The sequence below is a fragment of the Salvelinus alpinus genome, chromosome 21, assembly GCF_045679555.1.
Source record: "Salvelinus alpinus chromosome 21, SLU_Salpinus.1, whole genome shotgun sequence".
Classification (NCBI taxonomy): Eukaryota; Metazoa; Chordata; class Actinopteri; order Salmoniformes; family Salmonidae; genus Salvelinus; species Salvelinus alpinus.
In genome coordinates, this window is record NC_092106.1 from 21573707 (window position 1) to 21600158 (window position 26452).

General features: G+C 43.5%; 1 protein-coding gene across 1 annotated transcript; it reads left to right on the plus strand.

Moving 5' to 3' along the window:
- The first annotated feature begins 4743 nt into the window (after positions 1–4743).
- Positions 4744–26306, plus strand: nek8 (NIMA-related kinase 8). The gene is made up of 15 exons (XM_071357330.1): positions 4744–4820; positions 5371–5576; positions 6521–6753; positions 6856–6987; positions 7301–7509; positions 8544–8626; positions 8711–8889; positions 9157–9304; positions 10265–10341; positions 10442–10559; positions 10683–10833; positions 21932–22095; positions 22349–22501; positions 23021–23179; positions 24685–26306. The coding sequence occupies exons 1-15, from the start codon at positions 4774–4776 to the stop codon at positions 24711–24713; spliced, it is 2088 nt and encodes a 695-aa protein (XP_071213431.1). The 5' UTR covers positions 4744–4773; the 3' UTR covers positions 24714–26306.
- The last annotated feature ends 146 nt before the right edge of the window (positions 26307–26452 follow it).

The following is a 26452-nucleotide window of genomic DNA, read 5'->3' on the forward strand; positions in this document are numbered from 1 at the left end:
ATAATGACAAAGTGAAAACATGTTTTTAGAAATACCTTATTTACGTAAGTATTCAGACCCTGTGCTATGAGACATTGCGGGCTTCGTGCCATGACTCCTCACTGGAGGCTTCGTGCCATGGATCATCACTGGAGGCTTCGTGCCATGGATCATCACTGGAGGCTTCTTGCCGTGGATCATCACTGGAGGCTTCGTGCCATGGATCATCACTGGAGGTTCTTGCCATGGATCATCACTGGAGGCTTTGTGACGCACTGGAGACCAGGCGTGCTGAGCCGGTACCATCCGTCCTGGCTGGATGCTCACCCTAGCCCGGCAGATGCGGGGAGCTGGGATGTAGCGCCGGGCTATGAGAGCGAACTGGAGACACCGTGCGCTTTACCGCATAACACGGTGCCCGACCAGTACCACGCTCCTTCCGATAAGCACGGGGAGTTGGCTCAGGTCTATACCCTGACTCAGCCACTCCCCGCATCTGCCGGGCTAGGGTGAGCATCCAGCCAGGACGGATGGTACCGGCTCAGCACGCCTGGTCTCCAGTGCGTCTCTTCGGCCCAGGATATCCTGTGCCGGCTCTGCGCACTGTGTCTCCGGGTGCGTCTGCACAGCTCAGTGCATCCTGTGCCAGTGCCCCGCATTTGCAGGGTGAAGATAACCATCCAGCCAGGACGGGTTGTTCAAGCTCTACGCTCGAGACCTCCAGTGCGCCTCCACGGCCCAGTGTATCCGGGCCGTGTGCCCCCCGCAAAAAAAAATTGGGGGCTGCCTCTCGTGCTTACTCCGCTGTGCCAATTCCTCTTAGCGTCGCCGCTCTGCTTTAGCTGCCTCCAGTTCCTCTTTAGGACGGCGATATTCACCAGCCTGTGCCCAGGGTCCCTTGCCTCCCAATATCTCCTCCCATGTCCATTCCTCCAGATCGCGCTGCTCCTCCTGGCCACGCTGCTTGGTCCCTTGGTGGTGGGTAGTTCTGTCACGGCCGTCAAAAGAAGTGGACCAAAGTGCAGCGTGGTCAGCGTACATTTTCACTTTTATTTCAAATGTCACCAACAAAACAACAAACGAAAGAAACAACCGTGAAGCTTACAGGGCTATTGTGCCACAAACAAAGTTAACTACCCACACTGAAAGGAGGGGAAAAGGGCTACCTAAGTATGATTCCCAATCAGAGACAACGATAGACAGCTGTCCCTGATTGAGAACCATACCCGGCCAAAACATAGAAATAAAGAAACATAGAAAACAAAACATAGAATGCCCACCCCAAATCACACCCTGACCAAACCAACTAGAGACATAAAAAGGCTCTCTAAGGTCAGGGCGTGACATTACTACTCGAAAGTCATCTTAATTCTTGCTCAAAAAACTCCCGTGGCTTATTTTTCTAATTGGTATGTTTTGTTTCTAAATGTCTGCGCAAGAGTGAATGTTTCATCGACTTGTGAGATAGTACTTTTGCACATATAACACACCGTGGCTGAGGAAAGGCACTACTCCCAATATAAGTGAACCCCAAATCAATGTAGTTCTCATCATATTTCGTTGTCCTCTTCGATGGTCCAACGTCCCTGTCTGTTGTTCAGTGCTTTCCCAGGTAAGGGGGCAGTAGCTCTTCGGCTGCATCAGATTCACAACTGTCAGTATCCATGCTAGCTGGGCTAAGAACAAATGTAGAATTACTGATCCTACCATTGGACGTGCTCGTGGAAGCAGAACAACTTGTGTCATCGACAGGTGCAGGTGTAGTACTGCTGGTAGTAGCAGTACTACCAGTAGAGCTGGTATGTGTCTCCATGGACACGGACCTTACTTTTTTTTAACCATTTATCAATTTTCGCGCAAACGGAATGAGCAGCAGCTATGTTTGGCTACATAGGGGCCGTTAGTGGAATTCCTGCGAGAGAGTAGCGGTTAATGTGATTCGATGTTCATTATTTGACTAGGCTACCTGTATTTGACATTGTGTTGTTATTTCACTGAACACTAGATGGTTTCATTTTATTTTTGACAGTGAAATGAGGCTACTCAGGCGAGAAAAAAACCTCACCCAAATGTATAGCCCTGTTGGAAAATATAAATTGACTGTTTGAAAATGTGAAGATTTTTTATATTTTTAAAGCATTTATTTATAATGTTTTTATGTGAATCACATTTTTATTTGGCGTACCCCCGAAGGCATTGCGTGTACCCCTGGGGGTACGCATACCCCAGTTCGGGAAAACCTGATGTAGACTAACCTGATGTAGACTATCCTAACTGCACAGCACACACTTTCCCAATATTGATGGATGTCCTTTGGGTGGTGGACACTTGTTGATACACACAGGAAACTGTTGAGCGTGAAAAACCCAGCAGCGTTGTAGTTCTAGACACAAACCGGTGCGCCTGGCACCGTACCCCGTTCAAAGGCACTTTAATCTTTTGTCTTGCCCATTCACCTTCCGAATGGCAAGCATACACATTACACAATCTATGTCTCAAGGTTTAAAAGTCCTTCTTTAACCTGTCTCCCCCCTTCATCTACACTGATTGCAGTGGATTTAACAAGTGACATCAATAAGGGACAGTGGTGGAAAAAGTACCCAATTGTCATACTTGAGTAAAAGTAAAGATACCTTAATAGAAAATTACTCAAGTAAAAGTGAAAGTCACCCAGTAAAATACTACTTGAGGTAAAGTAAAAAAATATTTGGTCAAAAGTAAATGTAATTGCGCAAGTGTACTTAAGTATCAAAAGTAAAAGTATAAATAATAAAAAATTCTTTATATTAAGCAAAGCAACTGACAACATTTTCTAGTTTATTTATTTATTTACGGATAGCAAGGGGCACGCTCCAACTCTGCATCATTTACAAATGAAGCATGTGTTTAGTGAGTCTGCCAGATCAGAGGCAGTAGGGATGACCAGGAATGTTCTCTAGACATGTGTGGGAATTAGACAATTGTCCTGTCTTGCTAAGCATTCAAAATGTAACTAGTAATTTTGGGTGTCAGGGAAAATGTATGGAGTAAAAAGTGCATAATTTTCTTTAAGAAAGTAAACGTTGTCAAAAGTATTAATAGTAAAGTACAAATACCCCAAAAAACGACTTAAGTAGTACTTGAAAGTATTTTTACTTAAGTACTTTACACCACTGATAAGGGATCATAGCTTTCACCTGGATTCACCTGGTCTGTCTATGTCATGGAAAGAGCAGGTATTCTTAATGATTTGTATGCTCAGTGTACAAGCCTGCTGAGAGGTGAATAAAATGCTGATTCTTCTCAAATGTTCAACATCCTCATGTCACTGGAGCACAAGATAGGAGGAAGAACATTAGCATCCTCTGTGATAGGCCAGTCCTGGAGGAACACATTTACTAACATCAAAGTCTTACTCTGTGTGTGCATCAGGTCTGTGTGTGCACGTGCCTATGAGGGAGAAAGAGTGTGTTAAAAGAGATGCCATTTTTTATGAAATGTTTCCATGTACACTCAGTACACCCAATTTATTAGGTACACCCATCAAGTACTGGGTTGGATCCCCTTTGCCTCCATAACAGCCTGAATTATTTGGGGCATGGATACATTGCTCAAATGGTATCAAAGGACCTAACGTGTGCCAGAAAAACATTGTGTATGCGGACATATCTTCCCCATCCTCCACTGAAACAGGCTTATTTTTGCTTGTCTAAGAGCTAAACCAACTCAATAGAGCCCTCACTTCACTGCTGTGAATAGTTACACCACCATGAACACGGCAGATAAGAGCCCTGCACCTCTATCATGTAGACAAAGCTGTAGATAAAGTAGATAAATCACACATTGTCTGGGTCAGCAAGTCAACCTCATTATAGAACTGAACCACCAACGAGGCCGGCACAGACTGAGTCCTAAATGGCACCCTATACCCTACATACTGCACTGCTTTTGTCCAGAGCTATGGCCCCTGGTCAAAAGTAGAACACTATATAGGGAATAGGGTGCCATTTAGAACTTAACCCCCTCTCTAGTTTCCACATCTAGTAACATATTTTTGATGTGATGTGACTCTGGCTTCCACCCATTGATTCCTGGCACTTTTTGGAGGTGTCTTAAATGTGATGATCTCCACAGATTGGTTTACAACCAGTCAAGCAGTTTCAGCTATTCTTATCTTCCCACTCAGGTGCACACTAAGGGCTTTAAGGTCAACAAACAGTGTAAACGGTGTAAAAGGTTTACAATGATCTTCACCAGTACCAAGGTACAGTAATGTATAGTCTAGATCAGCATGTGGTGTTGGAAGATGTATCTGAGAATAAGCAGAAAATGGGCTGCTTCAAATGATGAAGGCAGTGATGTTTTGCCAATGTATTACAGACCTGACAAGGCGTTTGTTATTGCCCGCATTAGAGCAGAGATGGAAGCAGAAAGAACAGGAGCCAAGCTTGGCAGCTGCCTGCTTATCTCAGCCGAGGGGAAGGCACTCCATAATTACATGCCGTCTAGACACTGTTACCTGCAGTCGTACCTAGAACAGGAGAGATAGTGTGGAGATTAACCCTCACATTTACACACACACACACAGTATTACTGACGACAAAATCTAATTTAGTAAAATGATTTGAATGAGCATTCAATAATACCCTACAACAAAAAAGCCTTTGAGTAACCATTAAATTGCCCAAGGAAAACAGAAGAAGCTTGCTTTCAGATCCGCGTGCTTTTTGTCCCAAGTTCTTCCCTGTAGGAGCAGGGGAAGTGTTGCCTGGAGACGACTTTAGATTTTTTTTTTTACAGCCTTGAGCAGAGGAGATGGAGAAGTATGAGAAAATCAAAGTGGTCGGAAGAGGAGCTTTTGGGTAAACCAAAAGTTATTAACTTTGAACTTCTTGATGAAACTACATCGCTAAGGCACGGTAGCCTTATTTATACTTTTTTGTGACGTTTTATTTATCTTACTGTCAAACTTAAGTTAAAGTTAAAAACTTCGCAGCTTGTCTATTTGCCAAAATACAGAACGCATGTAAAGTACCGGAACGGCGCGCGCATCTGTTATTAAAAGGCCCGCCTTCATACAATTAGAATTAAGCGCTCATTCTACTTCTATGGTCGCCCTAATCAAAATAGTTTCATACTAGTACACGATGAGTGCAAAGCTACTGTGTTGACTTTTTAGTCATAAATGTAATGTGTTATGTTATTTGCCCATTATATAAATGGTAAAACTCTAGTTCTAAGATGTTTTTCTAATGCCCACATGCGTTACATAGCACCAATATCAGTGGCAATAATGTTCAAAAGTGTACAAGCAAATATGCCCACTGTAAGGGGATAGCCTACACCAGAATGCACATTTCCAACTCTTCCCCACACTACTCATTCTCCACTTTCCCATGTCATGTGTTACAGGATAGTGCACCTGTGTCGCCGGCGCAGTGATGGGGCTTTTGTGATCCTGAAGGAGATCCCAGTAGAGCAGATGTCCCGTGATGAACGCCTTGCTGCCCAGAACGAGTGCCAGGTGCTGAAGCTGCTCAACCACCCTAACATCATAGAGTACTATGAGAACTTCCTGGAGGACAAGGCTCTGATGATTGCTATGGAATATGCACCAGGTACTATCACATTACCTCCCCTTATCACATAAGGTACTGTTACAAATCCCTTTGGCTCTACAGTCTAGGGGGGATGGCAACGAGACCTGTAACATAACTCATGCAAATTATAACAGTGAAAAAGTAACAGCGAGAACAAATAACCACAGACAACTTAAAATCTACCGTCAAACACTCATGGTTTATTTGTAAACACACGGTAATGGGGAGCGGGAAAAGGGGCTGAGCTGGACCCAAGGAAAGAAATAAGCATTCAAAAACACCCCTAAGCTAGTCTACCTGCTTCAACAACAGCTAGCTAACTAACCAAAAATACAGAGGGTGGTCCGCCCAGTTCTAACTAGTGTATTTAGACAAAGTTTACCTACGGGTAGTGTACGCCCATGGGCAACTTATCTTGGTACCCCCTTTCCCACCATCAAACAAACAGTCAAACACCATAACCAAAACTCACAGGGTAACGGACAAAGTGACATGTAGTTGCAAACACAAGAGCTCTACAGAGAGATTGCATGACAGAGAGATTGAGCTCTAGAGAAAACAACTGAATGGGTTTTTAAACCAAGGGAAAGGGGATGTGATTGGGTAATGGAAACAGGAGGAGGTGTGTCTTCTGATTGGTGACTGATTGGGGAATGATGATTGCCACCTGTGAGGGGAGAATGAGAGAAAAGAAACACACAGGATACACACACACACAGGATACCTGTATCCGTAACAGGTACATAGAAAGTCTGACACTGTAACATAGGGTGTCAAATATGTTTTGCTTGTCAGACGTTCCCCATGAGATCTTATTCAGTCTCATCAGATGTCAGTCCCTGTTGTAGCGCTTCAGGAGATATATGATAAAGGGCACTGCATTATGTTACAAAACTCTGGGTGGCCTGAGAGCATGATCTATTCTACTGTAGCTGTATTATTTTCCTGCTTTCTTACTGTAGGTGGAACCCTAGCTGACTACATTCAGAAGCGCTGTAACTCCCTGCTGGATGAGGACACCATCCTGCACTTCTTTGTCCAAATTCTGCTGGCCCTGTATCACGTGCACAACAAGCTCATCCTACACCGCGACCTGAAGACCCAGAACATTCTGCTTGACAAGCATCAAATGATCGTCAAAATAGGCGACTTTGGAATCTCCAAAATCCTAGTCAGCAAGAGCAAAGCCTACACTGTGAGTGGACATGACGTAGCATTGGTCACCTGATGAAATGCATAGTCATAGGCAGCACTGGCAGTAGAGTTTATCTTTTGTTTTTGTTTTATTTCCATTCAGGTGGTGGGGACCCCATGCTACATCTCTCCGGAGCTGTGTGAGGGGAAGCCCTACAACCAGAAGAGTGATATCTGGGCCCTGGGCTGTGTTCTATATGAGCTAGCCAGCCTCAAGAGAGCTTTCGAGGCTGCTGTACACATTCTTTTCAAATACACTTAACATTCTTTTCAAATACACTTCATACATTGTCATTCCAATTTCATAACCTGTTTTTGCACTTTGGAATTATGTGTCAATAGATCCAGAAATAGCATTGCAAGTTAATCATATCTCACATTACTTTGAAGCTTTTATCTTTCTATCTCCATGCAAAATGTATTCCAATTTGTGGGATGATGCCTAAGTTTACTGGTCCAAAAGTAAACCCATAAAAAATCAACACATTAGCATAGTTTGAAAATGTAACTCCTCTCCTTGGGCTTACTCACTCTTCATTCTTTTACAGAACCTACCTGCCCTAGTGTTGAAGATCATGAGCGGTACCTTTGCCCCAATCTCAGACCGGTACAGTACAGAACTCAGGCAGCTCATCATGAACATGCTCAATCTGGACCCGTCCAAACGCCCACAGCTCAATGAGATCATGGCCCACCCTGTTTGCATCAGACCCCTGCTAAACCTCTACACTGATATAGGCAACGTCAAAATGCGCAGGTAATGAATGCCACAAAAATCTGTATCCCAAATGGAACACTATTCCCTATACATTTCACTATATAGGGAATAGGGTGCCATTTTGGACACAACCAAAGCCTGAAGATTCTAGTCACCAGACTCATCATAAGAAAACAACATTTATCTAATGTATACATACAGTTGAAGTCAGAAGTTTACATACACCTTAGCCAAATACATTTAAACTCAGTTTTCCACAATTCCTGACATTTAATCCCAGTAAAATTCCCTGTTTTAGGTCAGATAGGATCACTACTTAATTTTAAGAATGTGAAATGTCAGAATAATAGTAGAGAGAATGATTTCTTTCAGCTTTTATTTCTTTCATCACATTCCCAGTGGGTCAGAAGTTTATATACACTCAATTAGTATTTGGTAGCATTGCCTTTAAATTGTTTAACTTGGGTCAAATGTTTCGAGTAGCCTTCCACAAGCTTCCCACAATAAATTGGGTGAATTTTGGCCCATTCCTCCTGACAGAGCTGGTGTAACTGAGTCAGATTTGTAGGCCTCTTTGCTCGCACACGCTTTTTCAGATCTGCCCACAAGTTTTCTATAGAATTGAGGTCGGCTTTGTGATGGCCACTCCAATAACTTGACTTTGTTGTCCTTAAGCCATTTTTCCACAACTTTGGAAGTATTCCTGTGGTCATTGTCCATTTGGAAGACCCATTTGCGACCAAGCTTTAACTTCCTGACTGATGTCTTGAGATGTTGCTTCAATATATCCACATAATTTTCCTGCCTCATGATGCCATCAATTTTGTGAAGTGCACCAGACCCTCCTGCAGCAAAGCACCCCCACAACATGATGCTGCCACCCCTGTGCTTCACGGTTGGGATGGTATTCTTTGGCTTGCAAGCCTCCCCCTTTTTCCTCCAAACAGAAGGATGGTCATTAATGATTCCAACCTAAGTGTATGTAAACTTCCGACTCCAACTGTACATGTACATTACCATTGATGGAAATGTATGTATACAATATTCAAAAGACATTTTGATTTCTGGTCCAGAATTGAGAAACCACTGTCCACCGTACAGTCAGGGGGTCATGGTAGACAAGGAGGGCGAATGACTGGCACAAGGTCCTTCAGAGGTCAGTGACATTCCACCCACATCCATGATTGAACCAGTTCTGTAATAATTAACACCTTTGGTATAATGTTCTGTCCTGTACTAGATGGACGGATGGGAACAGGAAAGTTGCACTCCTTCCCCCTGTCATCAGTGTACACATGGGGCAGTGGCATCTCTGCGCCTCTGCGTCTACCCATGCTCAACACAGAGGTGCTGCAGGTGGCCCTGGGACGCACACAGAAGATGGGCGTCACCAAGTCAGGCCGACTCATCACCTGGGAGGTCAGATTGGGTTTCTTGATCCCCTTATCCCTTCTCTGTCTGAATGAGGCTTGCCAACCTCAGTTATGGCTTCATATATCAATATTTTCCTTAACCAACAAGCTACTAGCTGCCTCTTTAATATCTTCAGATTATGCATTAGAATGGTTAAAGGATGATAAGATAAAGGATTTGTTTTCAAAACAATATGAGAGTCTTATCTGGATAGTCTTTAATATCACCAGTATTCACACATTTCCTAACCACGTCCTAATGGTGCTGTGCCAGGCTCCGTCAGTAGGATCTGGTGAGCCCACTCTGCCTGGTGCAGTAGAACAGATGCAGCCACAGTTCATCTCTCGCTTCCTGGAGGGCCAGTCTGGAGTCACCATCAAGTCTGTGTCCTGTGGGGATCTCTTCACCACCTGTATGACGGGTACAGGCCATAATAATGTCTCAAATGGCACCCTATTCCATATATAGTGCCCAAATTTGGAGGGCTCTGGTCAAAAGTAGTGCACTATTTAAGCAATAAGGCACAAGGGGGTGTGGTATACGACCAATATACCACGGCTAAGGGCTGTTCTTAGGCACAATGCATCGCGGAGCCCTTAGCTATATATTGGCCATATACCACAAACCCCAGAGGTGCCTTATTGCTCTTATAAACTGGTTATCAATGTAATTAGAGCAGTAAAAATAAATGTTTTGTCATATCCGTGGTATATAACATGGCTGTCAGCCAATCAGCAGTCAGGGCTCTAACCACCCAGTTTATAAATAGAGAATATGGTGCCATTTGTGATGCACACCATCTCTCATTGTGTTTCCTGCTGGGGACAACAGCATCTGTGTCAGGTCAGCCTCAGTAGGGGAGCTTCACTATAGGAAATCAATATTTATTCACTGTGTGTTTTTGCTGCTAAGCACACACTCTGACACACACACACACACACTGCAGTATAGTACTATCATAAAGCACTGGAGCAGCATAGGAATGGAAGCTGCATTTGAACGTGTGGATGTAATCACCTCTTTCACTGCACTTCTGACAAGAGAACATTCATCAGTGTTTGTTCTCCCCTACAGAATGCAATCACCACACTGCTGGCTTGGCGTTTAGGAGGTACACTTTCTCCAACCGGGATACACCATTAGTCATAGTCTTGAGGGAGCTGTCATTAGTCTAATATCAAAAGCAGATGACACAGGATTAAAGAACCTCTGAGCCCAAGCTCTATTTCCTGCTCCCTCATCACCATTTATCACCGTGGTGGAGCAAGTTAGCATTCCCTTGTTAGGGATTAAAACTCACACGGTTGGCCCACACTGTGATATAACCACACCCATCAACTCATCATACCTATAATCTCCTCTATTTATTTTCAATTTGCAGACCGAGGTATTATTATGACATTTGGAAGTGGAAGCAATGGCTGTCTCGGACATGGAAATTTTAATGACGTAACACAGGTAAATGTCAATGATTTTGAGGTTTGTTATAAACATTATTGTGGTCAGTCGTTCCGGTGAAAAAACGTTATATTATTTCTCTGTATGTATTAATGCCCAGCCCAAGATTGTAGAGGCCTTACTCGGATACGAGCTGGTCCAGGTGTCATGTGGTGCTTCCCATGTGCTTGCTGTGACCAATGACAGAGAAGTATTCTCCTGGGGAAGAGGAGACAATGGTAAATGAGCAAGTTTATTTTTGGGGTCATCAGTCTCTCTGTGTTTCTTGGTTTATGTCAGCAGTGTCTGTGGGAGAGCTTGGCATTCTAACAGAATGTTCTTCTTTCTTCCCCCTCTGGCAGGTCGCCTGGGGCTGGGCACCCAGGACTCCCACAACTCTCCCCAGCAGGTGTGTGTGCCAGGGAAGTTTGAGGCCCACAGAGTGCTGTGTGGAGTGGATTGCTCCATGGTTATCAGCACCCAGAACAGCATTCTGGCCTGTGGCAGCAACAGGTAAAGTTACCTTCTTTTATAGACTACTAACAACATAATTAACATGATCAGTCATTTGCATGAAAGTGCTGTGAAATTGCACAGGCATTCCACAAAGGTTACTATTAATGTGAGTGATCCTTTTCATTAACAACTCACTAAAAAGCAGAGCTCACATTAAAGGTGAAACATGCCCTTGATTTCCACTGCACCAACACCCTGCTTGCTTAAGCACTGACATACTGTAGCTCTTCATGTACATGCTTTGTTGTGTTAAACTAATGCATGGATGTATAGAGGTGGTGTATGACATTATCTTCTGGGCCAATATCCAGTGAGGCAGCATTATCTTACAGTGACAAACACTCTCTGATAGTTAACCCATCCACCAGAAATCCTTGTGGGCAGGAAGCAGGGTTCTATTACAGCAAGGGTAAGGAGAATGAGCACAGTGCTATCAGACCTGGGTTCAAATACTATTTAAAATAATTTAAAATACTTGATCTGTGCTTGATTGAGTTTGCCTGGTTTAATGGAGCAATATAATATTCTCAAAACTGAAAACCTTGCCTATCTGCCACTACAGACAGGATAAAGCGAACGCTCATAGTATTTGAAAGATTTCAAATAGTATTTGAATCCAGGTCTGAGTGCTATAGCAGGGAAGTGTATTTGTATTTATTATGGATCCACATCAGCTACTCTTCCTGGGGTCCAGCAAAATTAAGGCAGTTATACATTTTAAAAACATGACATACTGTAAGGTTCTGCTTTTCTTTTTTTAGTCAACCTTGTATTCTTTTTCTTTGTGTTCTTGAACATAGCCCTGTTTCTTTGTGTTTTGGAACGTAGCCCTGTCTTTCATTTTTGTTCATTGTTTTCAACTGTGTTCGTTTCTCACCTGGTCTCAACTCCCTATTTACTTCAGTTATTTCTGTTTGTATGGTTGTGAGGTATTGTTTGTTTTTGACTGCCTACCTGTTTGACCAGTGCCTGCGACCACGATTCCTGCCTTCTGCGAAGGCTTAATAAACATCTTCTGTGTGTGAATCTGCACCTTTTTCTCCCTGAGTATTCATTACAGAATACCTCACCTAAATATGGAATGGATTCAGCGGAGCTACAGCGGCGCCTAACCCAGCAAGAGGAGCTTATGGAGGAAATGTTCCATCTTCTCTTCCAGCCTATCCCTACACCTCCGACGCCAGGTATCGTAACCCATAGCCCTCCTTCGTTCATACCCATGCCTGGAAAATATGACGGTTCACCTGGGAAATGTCCGGGATTTCTGATGCAATGCAGAAAATACATTGAGCACAACCCCACTAACTTCGCCACCGACAAGAGCAGGGTGGATTTTGTTGTCTCTACTCACAGGCAAAGCCTTGGATTGGGCCACGGCCATATGGACTGCCAACAGCACAGAACTCGGATCCGAGACCCATTTCCACACCTTCAAAGAGGTATTCAATCACTCTCCCTCCGGTCGTCCTATAAGAGACCTCCTCATAGAACTTCAACAAGGACGCAATTCAGCTGCCGAGTATGTCCTCGAGTTCCGCACCATGGCTGCAACGAGTGGATGTAATGAGGCTGCTTTACTTACTGTCTACCGAAGAGGGCTCAACAGGTAACATCAGGTGGAACTGGCCTGTAGAGGTGACCTTCAGGATTTAAATCAATATATTCGTATCTCTATCGACCACCTCATCGCCGACCGCCGAAGAACTCTACCACCCAGAAACCCGAAATCTTCTCTTTCCATGATTCCGTCATCCCGTCCGAGTCTTCCAGAGCCCATGCAGTTGAGCCCATGCAGTTGGGCCATTTTATCGATCACCAGCTAGTACAAGAGCTTGACATTGATCTAACACCTGTCACCCCTCCCTTAAGGATTAACACCCTGGACGGGGAGCCATTGGGCACAGGCTTCATCACGCACCTGACACAGAGCGTCACCCTCCACACCGAAACCATTCAACTCATGGCACTCTCATCCCCCAAACAGCCACTCATCCTCGGACACCCCTGGCTTTGTCGTCACGACCCTGCCATCTCGTGGCAACAAGTTGAACTACTGTCCTGGTCTTTTACCTGCTTCTCCAGTTGTCTCCGCCTACCCTGCAGAGCCATCACCATTGAGGACTCTGCCTTGGCAGTGCCACCCACCATACCATCTGAATACGCCCAGTACAGCAATGTCTTCAGCAAAATCAAGGCCTCCACTCTGCCACCACATCGCCCAGGAGACTGTGCTATTGACTTACTCCCTGGAGTGTCCCCACCGAAGGGCCGTGTTTACCCCCTATCTGATGAGGCAACGGAGAACTACATTGATGAATCACTCAAACGGTTTCATTCGTCCTTCTTCCCCGGCTGCATCCAGCTTCTTCTTCGTTGGAAAAAAGGACGGTGGTCTCCATCCGTGTATTGATTATAGTTCCCTGAATGACGCACGGTCAAGAACCGTTTCCCTCTTCCTCTGATCCCAGCGACCCTTGAACAAGTTGACCTGCGAAGTGCATATAACCCTGTCCGTATACGTGAAGGCGACGACTGGAAGACGACCTTTATCACCGCTAGAGGGCACTACGAATACCTGGTCGTGCTCTACGGCCTTACGAACGCCCCCGCCATCTTCCAATCCTTTATGAACAAGGTTTTCCAGGATACGATCAACCGCTTTCTCATCGTCTACATTGATGACATCCTGATTTACTACCTGAAGGAACACATATACAGCATGTGCAAAAGGCTCCTTGAACATAACCTTTATGTGAAGACAAGAGTGCCTTCCATGTAACCCCTGTAAACATCCTCGGCTTTGTACTGACACCTGGAAGGGTCAGCATGGATGAGAACAAGGTCACCGCCGTCAGTAACTGGCCCAAACCCACCACCGTTAAGGAACTCCAACGTTTCATTGGGTTCTCCAACTTCTATCGCCGGTTCATTCGGAACTTCAGTTCTACGGCCGCTCCCATCACTGCCCTTACCAGGTAAGGTTCTGCTTTTCTTTTCTTAGTCAACCTTGTGTTTTTTCTTTGTATTCTGGAACGTAGCCCTGTCTTTCATTGTTTTCACCGGTGTTCGTTTCTCACCTGGTCTCATCAGCTCCCTATTTTCTTCAGTTCTTTCTGTTTGTATGGTTGAGGTATTGTTTGCCTACCTGTGTTTGACCATTGCCTGCGACCACGATTCCTGCCTTCTGCGAAGGCTTAATAAACATCTTCTGTGCGTGAATCCACACCTTTTTCTCAGAGTATTCATTACACATATATTCATAACAGATCTCACAACATATTAAGTGAGTTCCCTCAAGCTTCTACTCTACTAACACATATCTACAACACAAAATCGGTGTGTATAATGCGTATGTTATCGTGTGTTTTGTATGCATGTGTTTGTGTTGCTTCACAGTCCCCACTGTTCCATAAGGTGTATTTTAAACTGTTTTTTAAAAATCGAATTTTACTACTGGCACAAGTTACTTGATGTGGAATAGAGTTCCATGTAGTCTTGGCTTTATGTAGTACTGTGCGCCTCCCATAGTCTGTTCTGGACTTGGGAACTGTGAAGAGACCTCTGACATGGTTTGTGGGGTATGCATGGGTGTCCGAGCTGGGGGCTATTAGTTCAGATCAATAAAAAAAAAAAATCACATACACATGGTTAGCAGATGTTAATGCGTGTCACGCCCTGACCTTAATATTCTATGTTTTCTGTATTATTTTGGTCAGGGTGTGATGAGGGTGGATATGACTGTTTTGTATTGTCTAGGGTTTTTGTATGTCTAGGTGTGTTTAGTCTAGGCATATGTAGGTCTATGGTGGCCTAGATTGGTTCCCAATCAGAGGCAGCTGTTTATCGTTGTCTCTGATTGGGGATCCTATTTAGGTTGCCATTTTCCAATTTGGTTTGTGGGTTATTGTCTATGATGTTGCATGTCTGCACTCGTGTCATTTAGCGTTCACGTTCGTTTTGTTATTTTGTATAGTTTGTTCAGTCTTCTTCGTTATTAAAAAGAAGATTTATTATCATTACGCTGCGCCTTGGTCTCCTCACTACGACGATCGTGACAATGCGAGTGTAGCGAAATGCTTGTGCTTCATGCAGTAATATCTAACAATTTCATAACAATTACCTTATACACACAAGTGTAAAGGAATATGTACATAAAAATATATGGATGAGCGATGGCCGAACACCATAGGCAAGATGCAGTAGATGGTATCAAGTACAGTATATACAGTGTACATATGAGATGACTAATGTAGGGTATGTAAACATTATTTAAAGTGGCTAGTGATACATTTATTACATCCAATTTTTAATTATTAAAGTGGCTAGAGATGACCTCACCTTCTGGATGATAGCGGGGTGAACAGGCAGTGGCTCGGGTGGTTGTCCTTGATGATCTTTTTGTCCGTCCTTTGACATCGGGTGGTGCAGGTCTCCTGGAGGGCAGGTAGTTTGCCCCCGGTGATGCATTGTGCAGACCTCACTACCCTCTGGAGAGCCTTACGGTTGTGGGCAGAGCAGTTGCCATACCAAGTGGTGATACAGCCCGACAGGATGCTCTCGATTGTGCATCTGTAAAAGTTTGAGTTTTTGGTGACAAGCTGAATTTCTTCAGCCTCCTGAGGTTGAAGAGGCGCTGCTGCACCTTCTTCACCACGCTGTCTGTGTGGGTGAACCATTTCAGTTTGTTCGTGATGTGTACGCCGAGGAACTTAACTTTCCACCTTCTCCATTACTGTCCCATCGATGTGGATAGGGGGCTGCTCCCTCTGCTGTTTCCTGAAGTCCACGATCATCTCCTTTGTTTTGTTGACATTGAGTGTGAGGTTATTTTCCTGACACTACACTCCGAGGGCTCTCACCTCCCTGTAGACCATCTCGTCGTTGTTGGTAATCAAGCCTACCACTGTAGTGTTGTCTGCAAACTTGATGATTGAGTTGGAGGCCTGCATGGCCACACAGTCATGGGTGAACAGGGAGTACAGGAGAGGGCTGAGAACGCACCCTTGTGGGGCCCCAGTGTTGAGGATCAGCGGGGTGGAGATGTTGTTTCCAACCCTCACCACCTGGGGGCGGCCCGTCAGGAAGTCCAGGACCCAGTTGCACAGGGCGGGGTCGAGACTTATTGACGAGTTTAGAGGGTACTATGGTGTTAAATGCTGAGCTGTAGTCGATGAACAGCATTCTTACATAGGTATTCCTCTTGTCCAGATGGGTTAGGGCAGTGTGATTGCGTGGTCTGTGGACCTATTGGGGCGGTAAGCAAATTGGAGTGGGTCTAGGGTGTCAGGTAGGGTGGAGGTGATATGGTCCTTGACTAGTCTCTCAAAGCACTTCATGATGACGGAAGTGAGTGCTACGGGGCGATAGTCATTTAGCTCAGTTACCTTAGCTTTCTTGGGAACAGGAACAATGGTGGCCCTCTTGAAGCATGTGGGAACAGCAGACTGGGATAAGGATTGATTGAATATGTCCGTAAACACACCAGCAGCCAGCTGGTCTGTGCATGCTCTGAGGATGTGGCTGGTGATGCCGTCTGGGCCGGCACGTTTTAAATGTTTTATTCACATTGGCTACAGTTAAGGAGGGCCCGCAGGTTTTGGTAGCGGGCCGTGTCAGTGGCACTGTTTTGTCCTCAAAGCGAGCAAAGAAGTTGTTTAGTTTGTCTGGGAGCAAGACATCGTGGTCCGCGATGGTGCTAGTTTTCTTTTTGTAGTCTGTGATTGACTGTAGACCCTGCCACATACAGTGGGGCAAAAAAGTATTTAGTCAGCCACCAATTGTGCAAGTTCTCCCACTTAAAAAGATGAGGCCTGTAATTTTCATCATAGGTACACTTCAACTATGACAGACAAAAAGAGAAAAAAAATCCAGAAAATCACATTGTAGGATTTTTTATGAATTTATTTGCAAATTATGGTGGAAAATAAGTATTTGGTCACCTACAAACAAGCAAGATTTCTGGCTCTCACAGACCTGTAACTTCTTCTTTAAGAGGCTCCTCTGTCCTCCACTCGTTACCTGTATTAATGGCACCTGTTTGAACTTGTTATCAGTATAAAAGACACCTGTCCACAACCTCAAACAGTCACACTCCAAACTCCACTATGGCCAAGACCAAAGAGCTGTCAAAGGACACCAGAAACAAAATTGTAGACCTGCACCAGGCTGGGAAGACTGAATCTGCAATAGGTAAGCAGCTTGGTTTGAAGAAATCAACTGTGGGAGCAATTATTAGGAAATGGAAGACATACAAGACCACTGATAATCTCCCTCGATCTGGGGCTCCACGCAAGATCTCACCCCGTGGGGTCAAAATGATCACAAGAACGGTGAGCAAAAATCCCAGAACCACACGGGGGGACCTAGTGAATGACCTGCAGAGAGCTGGGACCAAAGTAACAAAGCCTACCATCAGTAACACACTACGCCGCCAGGGACTCAAATCCTGCAGTGCCAGACGTGTCCCCCTGCTTAAGCCAGTACATGTCCAGGCCCGTCTGAAGTTTGCTGGAGAGCATTTGGATGATCCAGAAGAAGATTGGGAGAATGTCATATGGTCAGATGAAACCAAAATATAACTTTTTGGTAAAAACTCAACTCGTCGTGTTTGGAGTACAAAGAATGCTGAGTTGCACCCAAAGAACACCATACCTACTGTGAAGCATGGGGGTGGAAACATCATGCTTTGGGGCTGTTTTTCTGCAAAGGGACCAGGACGACTGATCCGTGTAAAGGAAAGAATGAATGGGGCCATGTATCGTGAGATTTTGAGTGAAAACCTCCTTCCATCAGCAAGGGCATTGAAGATGAAACGTGGCTGGGTCTTTCAGCATGACAATGATCCCAAACACACTGCCCGGGCAACAAAGGAGTGGCTTCGTAAGAAGCATTTCAAGGTCCTGGAGTGGCCTAGCCAGTCTCCAGATCTCAACCACATAGAAAATCTTTGGAGGGAGTTGAAAGTCCGTGTTGCCCAGCAACAGCCGCAAAACATCACTGCTCTAGAGTATATCTGCATGGAGGAATGGGCCAAAATACCAGCAACAGTGTGTGAATACCTTGTGAAGACTTACAGAAATTGTTTGACCTCTGTCATTGCCAACAAAGGGTATATAACAAAGTATTGAGAAACTTTTGTTATTGACCAAATACTTATTTTCCACCATAATTTGCAAATAAATTCATTAAAAATCCTACAATGTGATTTTCAGGATTTTTTTCCCTCATTTTGTCTGTCATAGTTGAAGTGTACCTATGATGAAAATTACAGGCCTCTCATCTTTTTAAGTGGGAGAACTTGCACAATTGGTGGCTGACTAAATACTTTTTTGCCCCACTGTACCTCTTGTGTCTGAGCCATTGAATTGTGACTCTACTTTGTCTCTATATTGACGCTTAGCTTGTTTGATTGCCTTGCGGAGGGAATAGCTACACTGTTTGTATTCGGTCATGTTTCCGGTCGCCTTGCCCTGATTAAAACCGTGGTTCGCGCCTTCAGTTTTGCGCGAATGCTGCCATCATTCCAAGGTTTCTGGTTGGGGAAGGTTTTAATAGTCGCTGTGGGTGCAACATCACCGATGCACTTGCTAATAAACTCGCTCACCAAATCAGCGTATTCATCAATGTTATTGTCCGACGCTATGCGGAACATATCTCAGTCCACGTGATCGAAGCAATCTTGAAGCTTGGAATCCGATTGGTCGGACCAGCGTTGAACAGACCTGAGCATGGGCGTTTCCTGTTTTAGTTTCTGTCTATAGGCTGGGAGAAACAAAATGGAGTCGTGGTCAGATTTTCCGAAAGTAGGGCGGGGGAGGGCTTTGTATGCGTCGCGGAAGTTAGAAGAACAATGATCCAGGGTTTTGCCAGCCCGGGTCGCGCATTCGATATGCTGATAACATTTAGGGAGCCTTGTTTTCAGATTAGCCCCCAGCTATAATAAATGCAGCCTAAGGATATGTGGTTTCCAGTTTACATAGAGTCCAATGAAGTTCTTTCAGGGCCGTCGATGTGTCTGCTTGGGGTTTAATGTGATTATAATCGAAGGGAATTCTCTTGGTAGATAATGCGGTCGGCATTTGATTGTAAGGAATTCTAGTTCAGGTGAACAAAAGGACTTGAGTTCCTGTATGTTGTTATGATCACCACGTCTCGTTAGTCATAAGGCATACAACCCCGCCCTTCTTCTTACCAGAGAGATGTTTGTTTCTGTCGGCGCGATGCGTGAAGAAACCAGGTGGCTGTACCGACTCTGATAAAGTATCCCGAGTGAGCCATGTTTCCGTGAAACAAAGAACGTTACAATCTCTAATGTCTCTCTGGAAGGCAACCTTTGCTCGGATTTCGTCTACCTTGTTGTCAAGAGACTGGACATTGGCGAGTAGTATACTCGGGAGCGGTGCGCGATGTGCCCGTCTACGGAACCTGACCAGACCGCTCCGTCTGCCCCTTCTGCGGCGGCGTTGTTTTGGGTCGCCGGCTGGGATCCGATCCATTGTCCTGGGTTGTGGACCAAACAGAGGATCCACTTCGGGAAAGTCGTATTCCTGGTCGTAATGTTGGTGAGTTGATGTTGCTGTTATATCTAATAGTTCCTCCCGGCTGTATGTAATGAAACTTAAGATTTCCTGGGGTAACAATGTAAGAAATAATACATAAAAAAACTAAATACTGCATAGTTTCCTAGGAACGCGAAGCGAGGCGGCCATCTCTGTCGGCGCCTTGCAGATTGTTCAGACAGCTTGTGCATTCAACATGTCAATACCTCTGACAAACACAAGTAGTGATGAAGTTAATCTCTCCTCCACTTTGAGCCAGGACAGATTGACATGCATATTATTAATGTTAGCTCTCTTTGTACATCCAAGGGCCAGCCGTGCTGCCTTGTTCTAAGCCAATTGCAATTTTCCTAAGTCCCTCTTTGTGGCACTTGACCACACGACTGAACACTAGTCCAGGTGCAACAAAACTAGGGCATGTAGGACCTGCCTTGTTGATAGTGCTGTTATTAAGAATGCAGAGCAGCGCTTTATTATAGACAGACTTCTCCCCATCCTAGCTACTGTTGTATCAATATGTTTTGACCATGACTGTTTACAATCCAGGGTTACTCCAAGCAGTTTAGTCTCCTCAACTTGATTCATTACATGATTTGAATGATTTGTCTCAAATACAATGCTTTTAGTTTTTGAAATGTTTAGGACTAACTTATTCCTTGCCACCCATTCTGAAACTAACTGCAGCTCTTTGTTAAGTGTTGAAGTAATTTCAGTCACTGTGGTAGCTGACGTGTATAGTGTTGAGTCATCCGACTACATAGACACACTGGCTTTACTCAAAGCACGTCGTTAGTAAAAAAAAAAAGGGGCCTAGACATCTGCCCTGTGGAATTCCTGATTCTACCTGGATTTTATTGGCGAGGCTTCCATTAAATAACACCCTCTGTCTTCTGTTAGACAGGTACTTTTTTATCCACAATATAGTAGGGGGTGTAAAGCCATAACACATACGTTTTTCCAGCAACAGACTATGATCGATAATGTCAAAAGCCGCACTGAAGTCTAACAAAACAAGCCACACAATCTTTTTATCATCCATTTCCCTCAGCCAGTCATTTGTATCAGTGTGCTGAAAGTCTGTCAATTTGTTTATTGTAAAATAGCATTGTATCTGGTCAAACACCATTTTTTGGTTGGTAACAGGCTGATTGGTTGGCTATTTGAGCCAGTAAAGGGGGCTTTACTATTCTTAGGTAGGGGAATAGCTTTTGCTTCCCTCCAGACCCGAGGGCATACACTTTCTAGTAGGCTTAAATTGAAGATATGCCAAATAGGAGTGGCAATATCGTCCACTATTATCCTCTGTAATTTTCCATCCAAGTTGTCAGACCCAAGTTGTCAGACCTAAGTTGTCTATCATTGTTGATAGACAATTTTTTTCACCTCTTCCATACTTACTTTACGGAATTCAAAATTACAATGCTTGTCTTTCATAATTTGGTCACATATATACTTGGATGTGTAGTGTCAGCGTTTGTTGCTGGCATGTCATGCCTAAGTTTGCTAATCTTGCCAATGAAAAAAATCAAGTAGTGGGCAATATCAGCGGGTTTTGTGATGAATGAGCCATCTGATTCAATGAATGATGCGGAGTTTGCCTTTTTCCCATTTAATTTAAAGTGCTTCGCTACTTTTTTACTATCATTCTTTGTCATTTATCTTTGTTTCATAGTGTAGTTTCCTTCTTTTTATTGAGTTTTTAGTCACATGATTCCTCAATTTGCAGTACGTTTGCCAATCGGTTGTACAGCCAGACCTATTTGCCATCTCTTTTGCCCCTTCCCTCTCAACCATACAATTGTTCAATTCCTCATCAATCCATGGGGATTTAACAGTTTTTACATTCATTTTCTTAATTGGTGCATCCTTATTAGTAACTGGGATAAGCAATTTCATGAATGTGTCAAGTGCTGCGTCTGGTTGCTCGCCATTACACACCATAGACCAAGAAATATTCTTCACATCAACAACATAGGAATCACTACAAAACTTATTGTATGATCTCTTATACACAATAAGAGATCGCATTGCCCAGACACATGTGGTTTAGCTACTTCCTGCCCTCTCTCTCTCTTACTCACTCCATACGGAATATTTATCTGCCTTGAACACAGAACAAGAAACTCCCCTTCAATTAATTCTTACAGAACATGACACAGCATTTCTTAACTTTTCTCCTTACAATTTTGTAGTGTGATATTGTATAAAACACACTTTAGCTGATAAGGTCAACTGGATCTACTTTACTTTTAAGTTATCAATGTTTCCCTTTTGATACGATTCAAACTTCCTTTAATTAAATGGCCAGAGTAGGAGATTGGATTTTTCTTATATGGCTGTGTTTACACAGGCAGCCCACTTTTGATAGTTTTCCAATAATTGGGTTTGGACCAATCAGATCTTTTGCATGCCAATAATTGGGCAAAAGATCAGAATTAGGCTGCCTGTGTAAATGCAGCACCTTTATCAATTACATTTAAGCCTATACATGTGCTGCCATGAAAACAATTGCGATTCCTATAAATGTGCTTGGTTAGGTTCAACAAGCTGGGGTTGGATAAGATTAATGCTGCAGAGGAGCCAGCCCCCTGTGACCAGATTGAAGAAGTCTACTTATTCAGTCCTGTCCAATCAGCACCTCTGAATGTGGACAAGGTTGTTTACATTGACATTGGAACAGCCCACTCTGTTGCTGTCACAGGTGAAATTATATTTTGTCTTCACCTCGTATGCCTGACATGTCACCATGCAGTTCCTGAACCCATCGTAACTAGAAACCCAAAGTTCCTATAAGCTGCAAGGACGTGACATCCCTGTGTCATGCTTACACAGTAAAACATGTAACTGTATTGTAATACCATTATCTACTATAGGATGAATGTGCTTCTATGTGTCCTGTGACAATACACAATAACAATCTTCACACATTTAATCCCCCTGTTCCATGTGTCCAGAGAAGGGTCAGTGTTTCACATTTGGCAGTAACCAGCATGGTCAGCTGGGCTGTAGCTCCCGCCGGACCAGTCGTGTGCCATACCCGGTGCCGGGCCTTCAGGGCATCACCATGGCAGCCTGTGGGGATGCATTCACTCTGGCAATTGGATCAGGTGAGTAAGAGGCATTGGCAATCAGGGAAGATGCTTTAAGCAGACATTTTCAGTTTATATAAAATATTGGAGAAACGTGATGTCCTCAGTAAACTTAGATAACGCACTTTATTAGAAGAGCTAATTGAACACTACCAATCTGTTTCTGTAATGTCTTTTGTAATTGTGCTTTCAGCGACTGCTTTAAGGTCCTTAATATGTTGTAACAGAGGTCTGTTAGACATTTTCCAAAGGGTAGAGTTGTGGAGAATGACACAATACATGTCAGAATGTGTCAATGATCAGCTCGACGTCCCATAGGGAGTTGGCAGGCACAGTCACCTCATTGTTCAGGGCTGTCTTTGATCAGATCTGCTCTCCCAGGGATAGATAGAGCCATTGTGCAGTCAGGAGAGGAGAGGAGAGGGATGGGATAGATGGGAGGAGAAGAGAGGGCTGTCTGTTAAGGATTGTGCAGATTCATGAATCCTGGGGTGTGCTGAAGAATGTAACTATTATGTTCTCTCTATCTTGGTGTAGAAGGGGAGGTGTATACCTGGGGAAAGGGGGCCCGTGGCCGCCTCGGAAGAAAAGAGGAGGATTCTGGGATACCGAAGGCAGTGCAGCTCGACGAGAGTCACCCGTTCACGGTGACGTCAGTGGCATGTTGTCATGGCAACACTCTGCTGGCAGTGAAACGTAATATTTTACCTACTACCTTTTTTTTAAAGAAAATTATGTGAAATTGCCAGTAGCACATACTGTATGTGGTGAAGTCAAACAGCAATCACTGGGATGAAAGTAAGGTAAAACTTGAAACAAGCTTCTTTAGATGTGGCTGACAGAGATCCATGTTTTTTCCTTGTAGAACAGAAGGTCTGAAAGAGCCTATTTGTTAATAGCTTGGTAATTAGCTAACCCCACAATGCAGATTTTCCCGTGGCTTTCTCCCAGTCAGTCAAATCAGAAGTGAACACCAAGCCCCATGTTTGGCTTTTTGTGTCTCCATCGCCTCAGGGTCTGTAGTAACAGAGGCTCATTAACGGTGGTTGAGGCAATCAGTTGTGCCTTGCTCTCCACAAGCAATAAAATGAACAACAGGGGCCTGCCTCCCTGTCATGCTTAGCTCGTTAGTCATTGGGGAGATGAGCTGGGGTTAGCTCTTTCTATAAACCTGAATGTAACAAACCAGTGTATCTGATAATAGGCATCCTCTGTGCCATGTCCACTAAACCAGGCAGAGGGTTGATTAGGTTGTATGTCTCTATTTACACCAGTAATAATTTAATCACATTTCACTATTACCTTACACTGTACATTCATAATTATTGATTTCAGGTTGTTGCATGCAGTTTATGGATCTTCATGTAATGTGAATAGTTCCCCAACCTCAATAAGATAATGTATTATCCAGCCTGTGATGAATGGTCCCTCATCAGGAATAGAGGACAAGCCAGCAATTCCTCTGCTTTAAAACAATGATGGTTTCCCAAATGGCACCCTATTCCCTTTGTAGTGCACTACTATTGACCAGAACCCAATGGGCTTTGATCAAAAGTACTGCACTATATTGGGAATAGGGTGCCAATTGTGACATAACCAATATCTATTAAAATGACGCATGGAATAAACTAAAGCAACCCTCCCATTACAAATAGATGCAGATTTAGGAAAGATTAAATTGCACTTAAAAATCTCGTCAGTAAGTAAGAGAGACGTCTCTAATCTTTGGAAGAGACCCAAGTCCTGTTGCAGTGTAACTCTGACCTGGCTATGTGGTAGTGACCTGAAATGCAAACACAGCAGCCAGAGTGCCCTCCCACAGGTCATTTCACCCACATTTGACTTCCTTTGGTTTTGTTATTTTATCAATGTATGAGTAGTACATTAATCCAGATACAGTATGACTAAATGCATGGTAGACAATGGCAGTGTGTGGGCATTAGAAACATTATTGTGTCACCACACCTACTGCATTGTGTCTAAGTGAAGTAATCAAGATGAAAATGTGGGTGTATCGATATCTAAAATACAAGAGTGAAATAATTCAATACCTGTCCTGAAACCTTTTACAAGACTCAGGCCCCTTATAGTATGTAACTGTACACATGCATGCATTGTGTAACATGGTATATTCTTGCCTGTCTTTAGTGCTAATGTAAGTGATACGTTGATGGCTTCTGATTACTCTTTCTCTTTCTCAGCTTTGCTTGAGGAGCCAGTCCCCAGATGATACAGCTCTGAAAACCATCCCACCACCGTCCACCCCTTCAGTAGCTGTCAGGAGAGAAACAGTGGCACAAGGTGAAGGACTGCTAGCCTCCTCTGAATAACCTCTTCCAGTGGCCTGTCGTTTACTGAGCTGTTGGAGGATTCCTGCACATCTTAGTTTCAGTTGCCCTGTCTCTAGTCAGTTTATATTTTTTAAATATTATGTTTTTCATACAGTATTATGTAAATGGTGGGGCTTTATTAATGGCACAATTTATGGAACAAATGCAAAACAATCCTATTTAGCTTCCTGAGCTTATGTAGCTGGTAGCTAATAGAATGCTTTACCAAAAGTATTGGAGTGAGATTGCAGGAATTGGGGAGCTGTCCTGCTGTAAAGTTTTGTCCTCTCTCAACAGTGAGGTTAGCATAATAAAACACACAGTTCGAGGATGTCTAACTGGTTTGGTAGCTTTATTTACCCAGTATTGAGGTAGATAAAACAATGTGTGTAAAGAAGGAAGGCTGCTCGTTTAGGACTGCCACTACCGTGTGAGCCTACTAACTGACTTGTCAGTCAAATGAAGCAAGCGAGTACGGCACTTCAAATCTTGAGCACGTTATCTGTGTGCTTTTAGGATTAGTCCTTATCAATTGGTTTAGAAAGTTTTTCATTCACAATAACAGATTGTGTGTTTAGTATCATAGTAAGGTACTTTTAGACAACACATGAACAGTGACATTTTCTTTAAGACGGTTGACTATTGTAAATGCATTTCAAGTCACATAGACCTTTCAACCCTCAAGAGTTCAAAGATTGTTTAAGATTTTGTATGTATAAGTGCCACTAACAGCATGGTACAGGTGTGAGAGACACATTAAGAGTCAATATTGTCTCTTCAGCTGTGTGTGTGTCGTAGGCATGAGCCAGTTTGATATGATGTGCTTAATTAGAACCCTTGATGCATCCCAAATGGCACCCTATTCTCTACATAGTGCACTACTTATGGGCCCTGATCAAAAATAGTGCACTATATAGGGAAAAGGGTGCTATTTGGGACGCATACACTAGTTTGATCCTACTCTGGAAAGCCTCCAAACAGGCTGGGATGGTAAGTGCTCCAGACAGAGGAAATCAATGTTATTGGCCTGCTCCTTACTATCTCTCTGTCACCCACTCTAGTATCAGTGATGTAGTGGTAAACAATAGGTGGTTAAACTGATCACCGGTCACAGTGAAAAAGGTAACGCTCCATATACTTTCAATGCATTTTCCACCAAAATGTGGGTAAACTGTCGTGCAAAAAAAGGTGCATCACTGTCTGGTATCCAAGATGATTTCGAAGCAGATTTTTTGGTTTTCCATTTTTGGAAGAAATGTGAACATGATTCATGTTAGTGCTTTGCCTGCAGTGTTGCCAATTTGTCAGAACAATCCTCTTCATTTACCTTGTGTGGTACCACTGACACACAATTTTTTGTGAGAAAAAAAACGATCTTATTTCCCAATCATTATGTAACAAATAACAATTTATATTTGTGCTGTTATTACATAGTTACTGCCTTTGTTGTTGGTATATGAATATGCCATTTTATAAATTCTGTCAAATAAGAAGGAATGGTCTTTTCTTGTATTGTACATAATGTACCAGATAATTGATAAACACTGTATAGTATGCCTATTGTATGTAATACAATGTCCACTTTTCTTTAATATCAACCAAATTAGAAATTAATAAGGGACAAGAAATTTGAAATCGA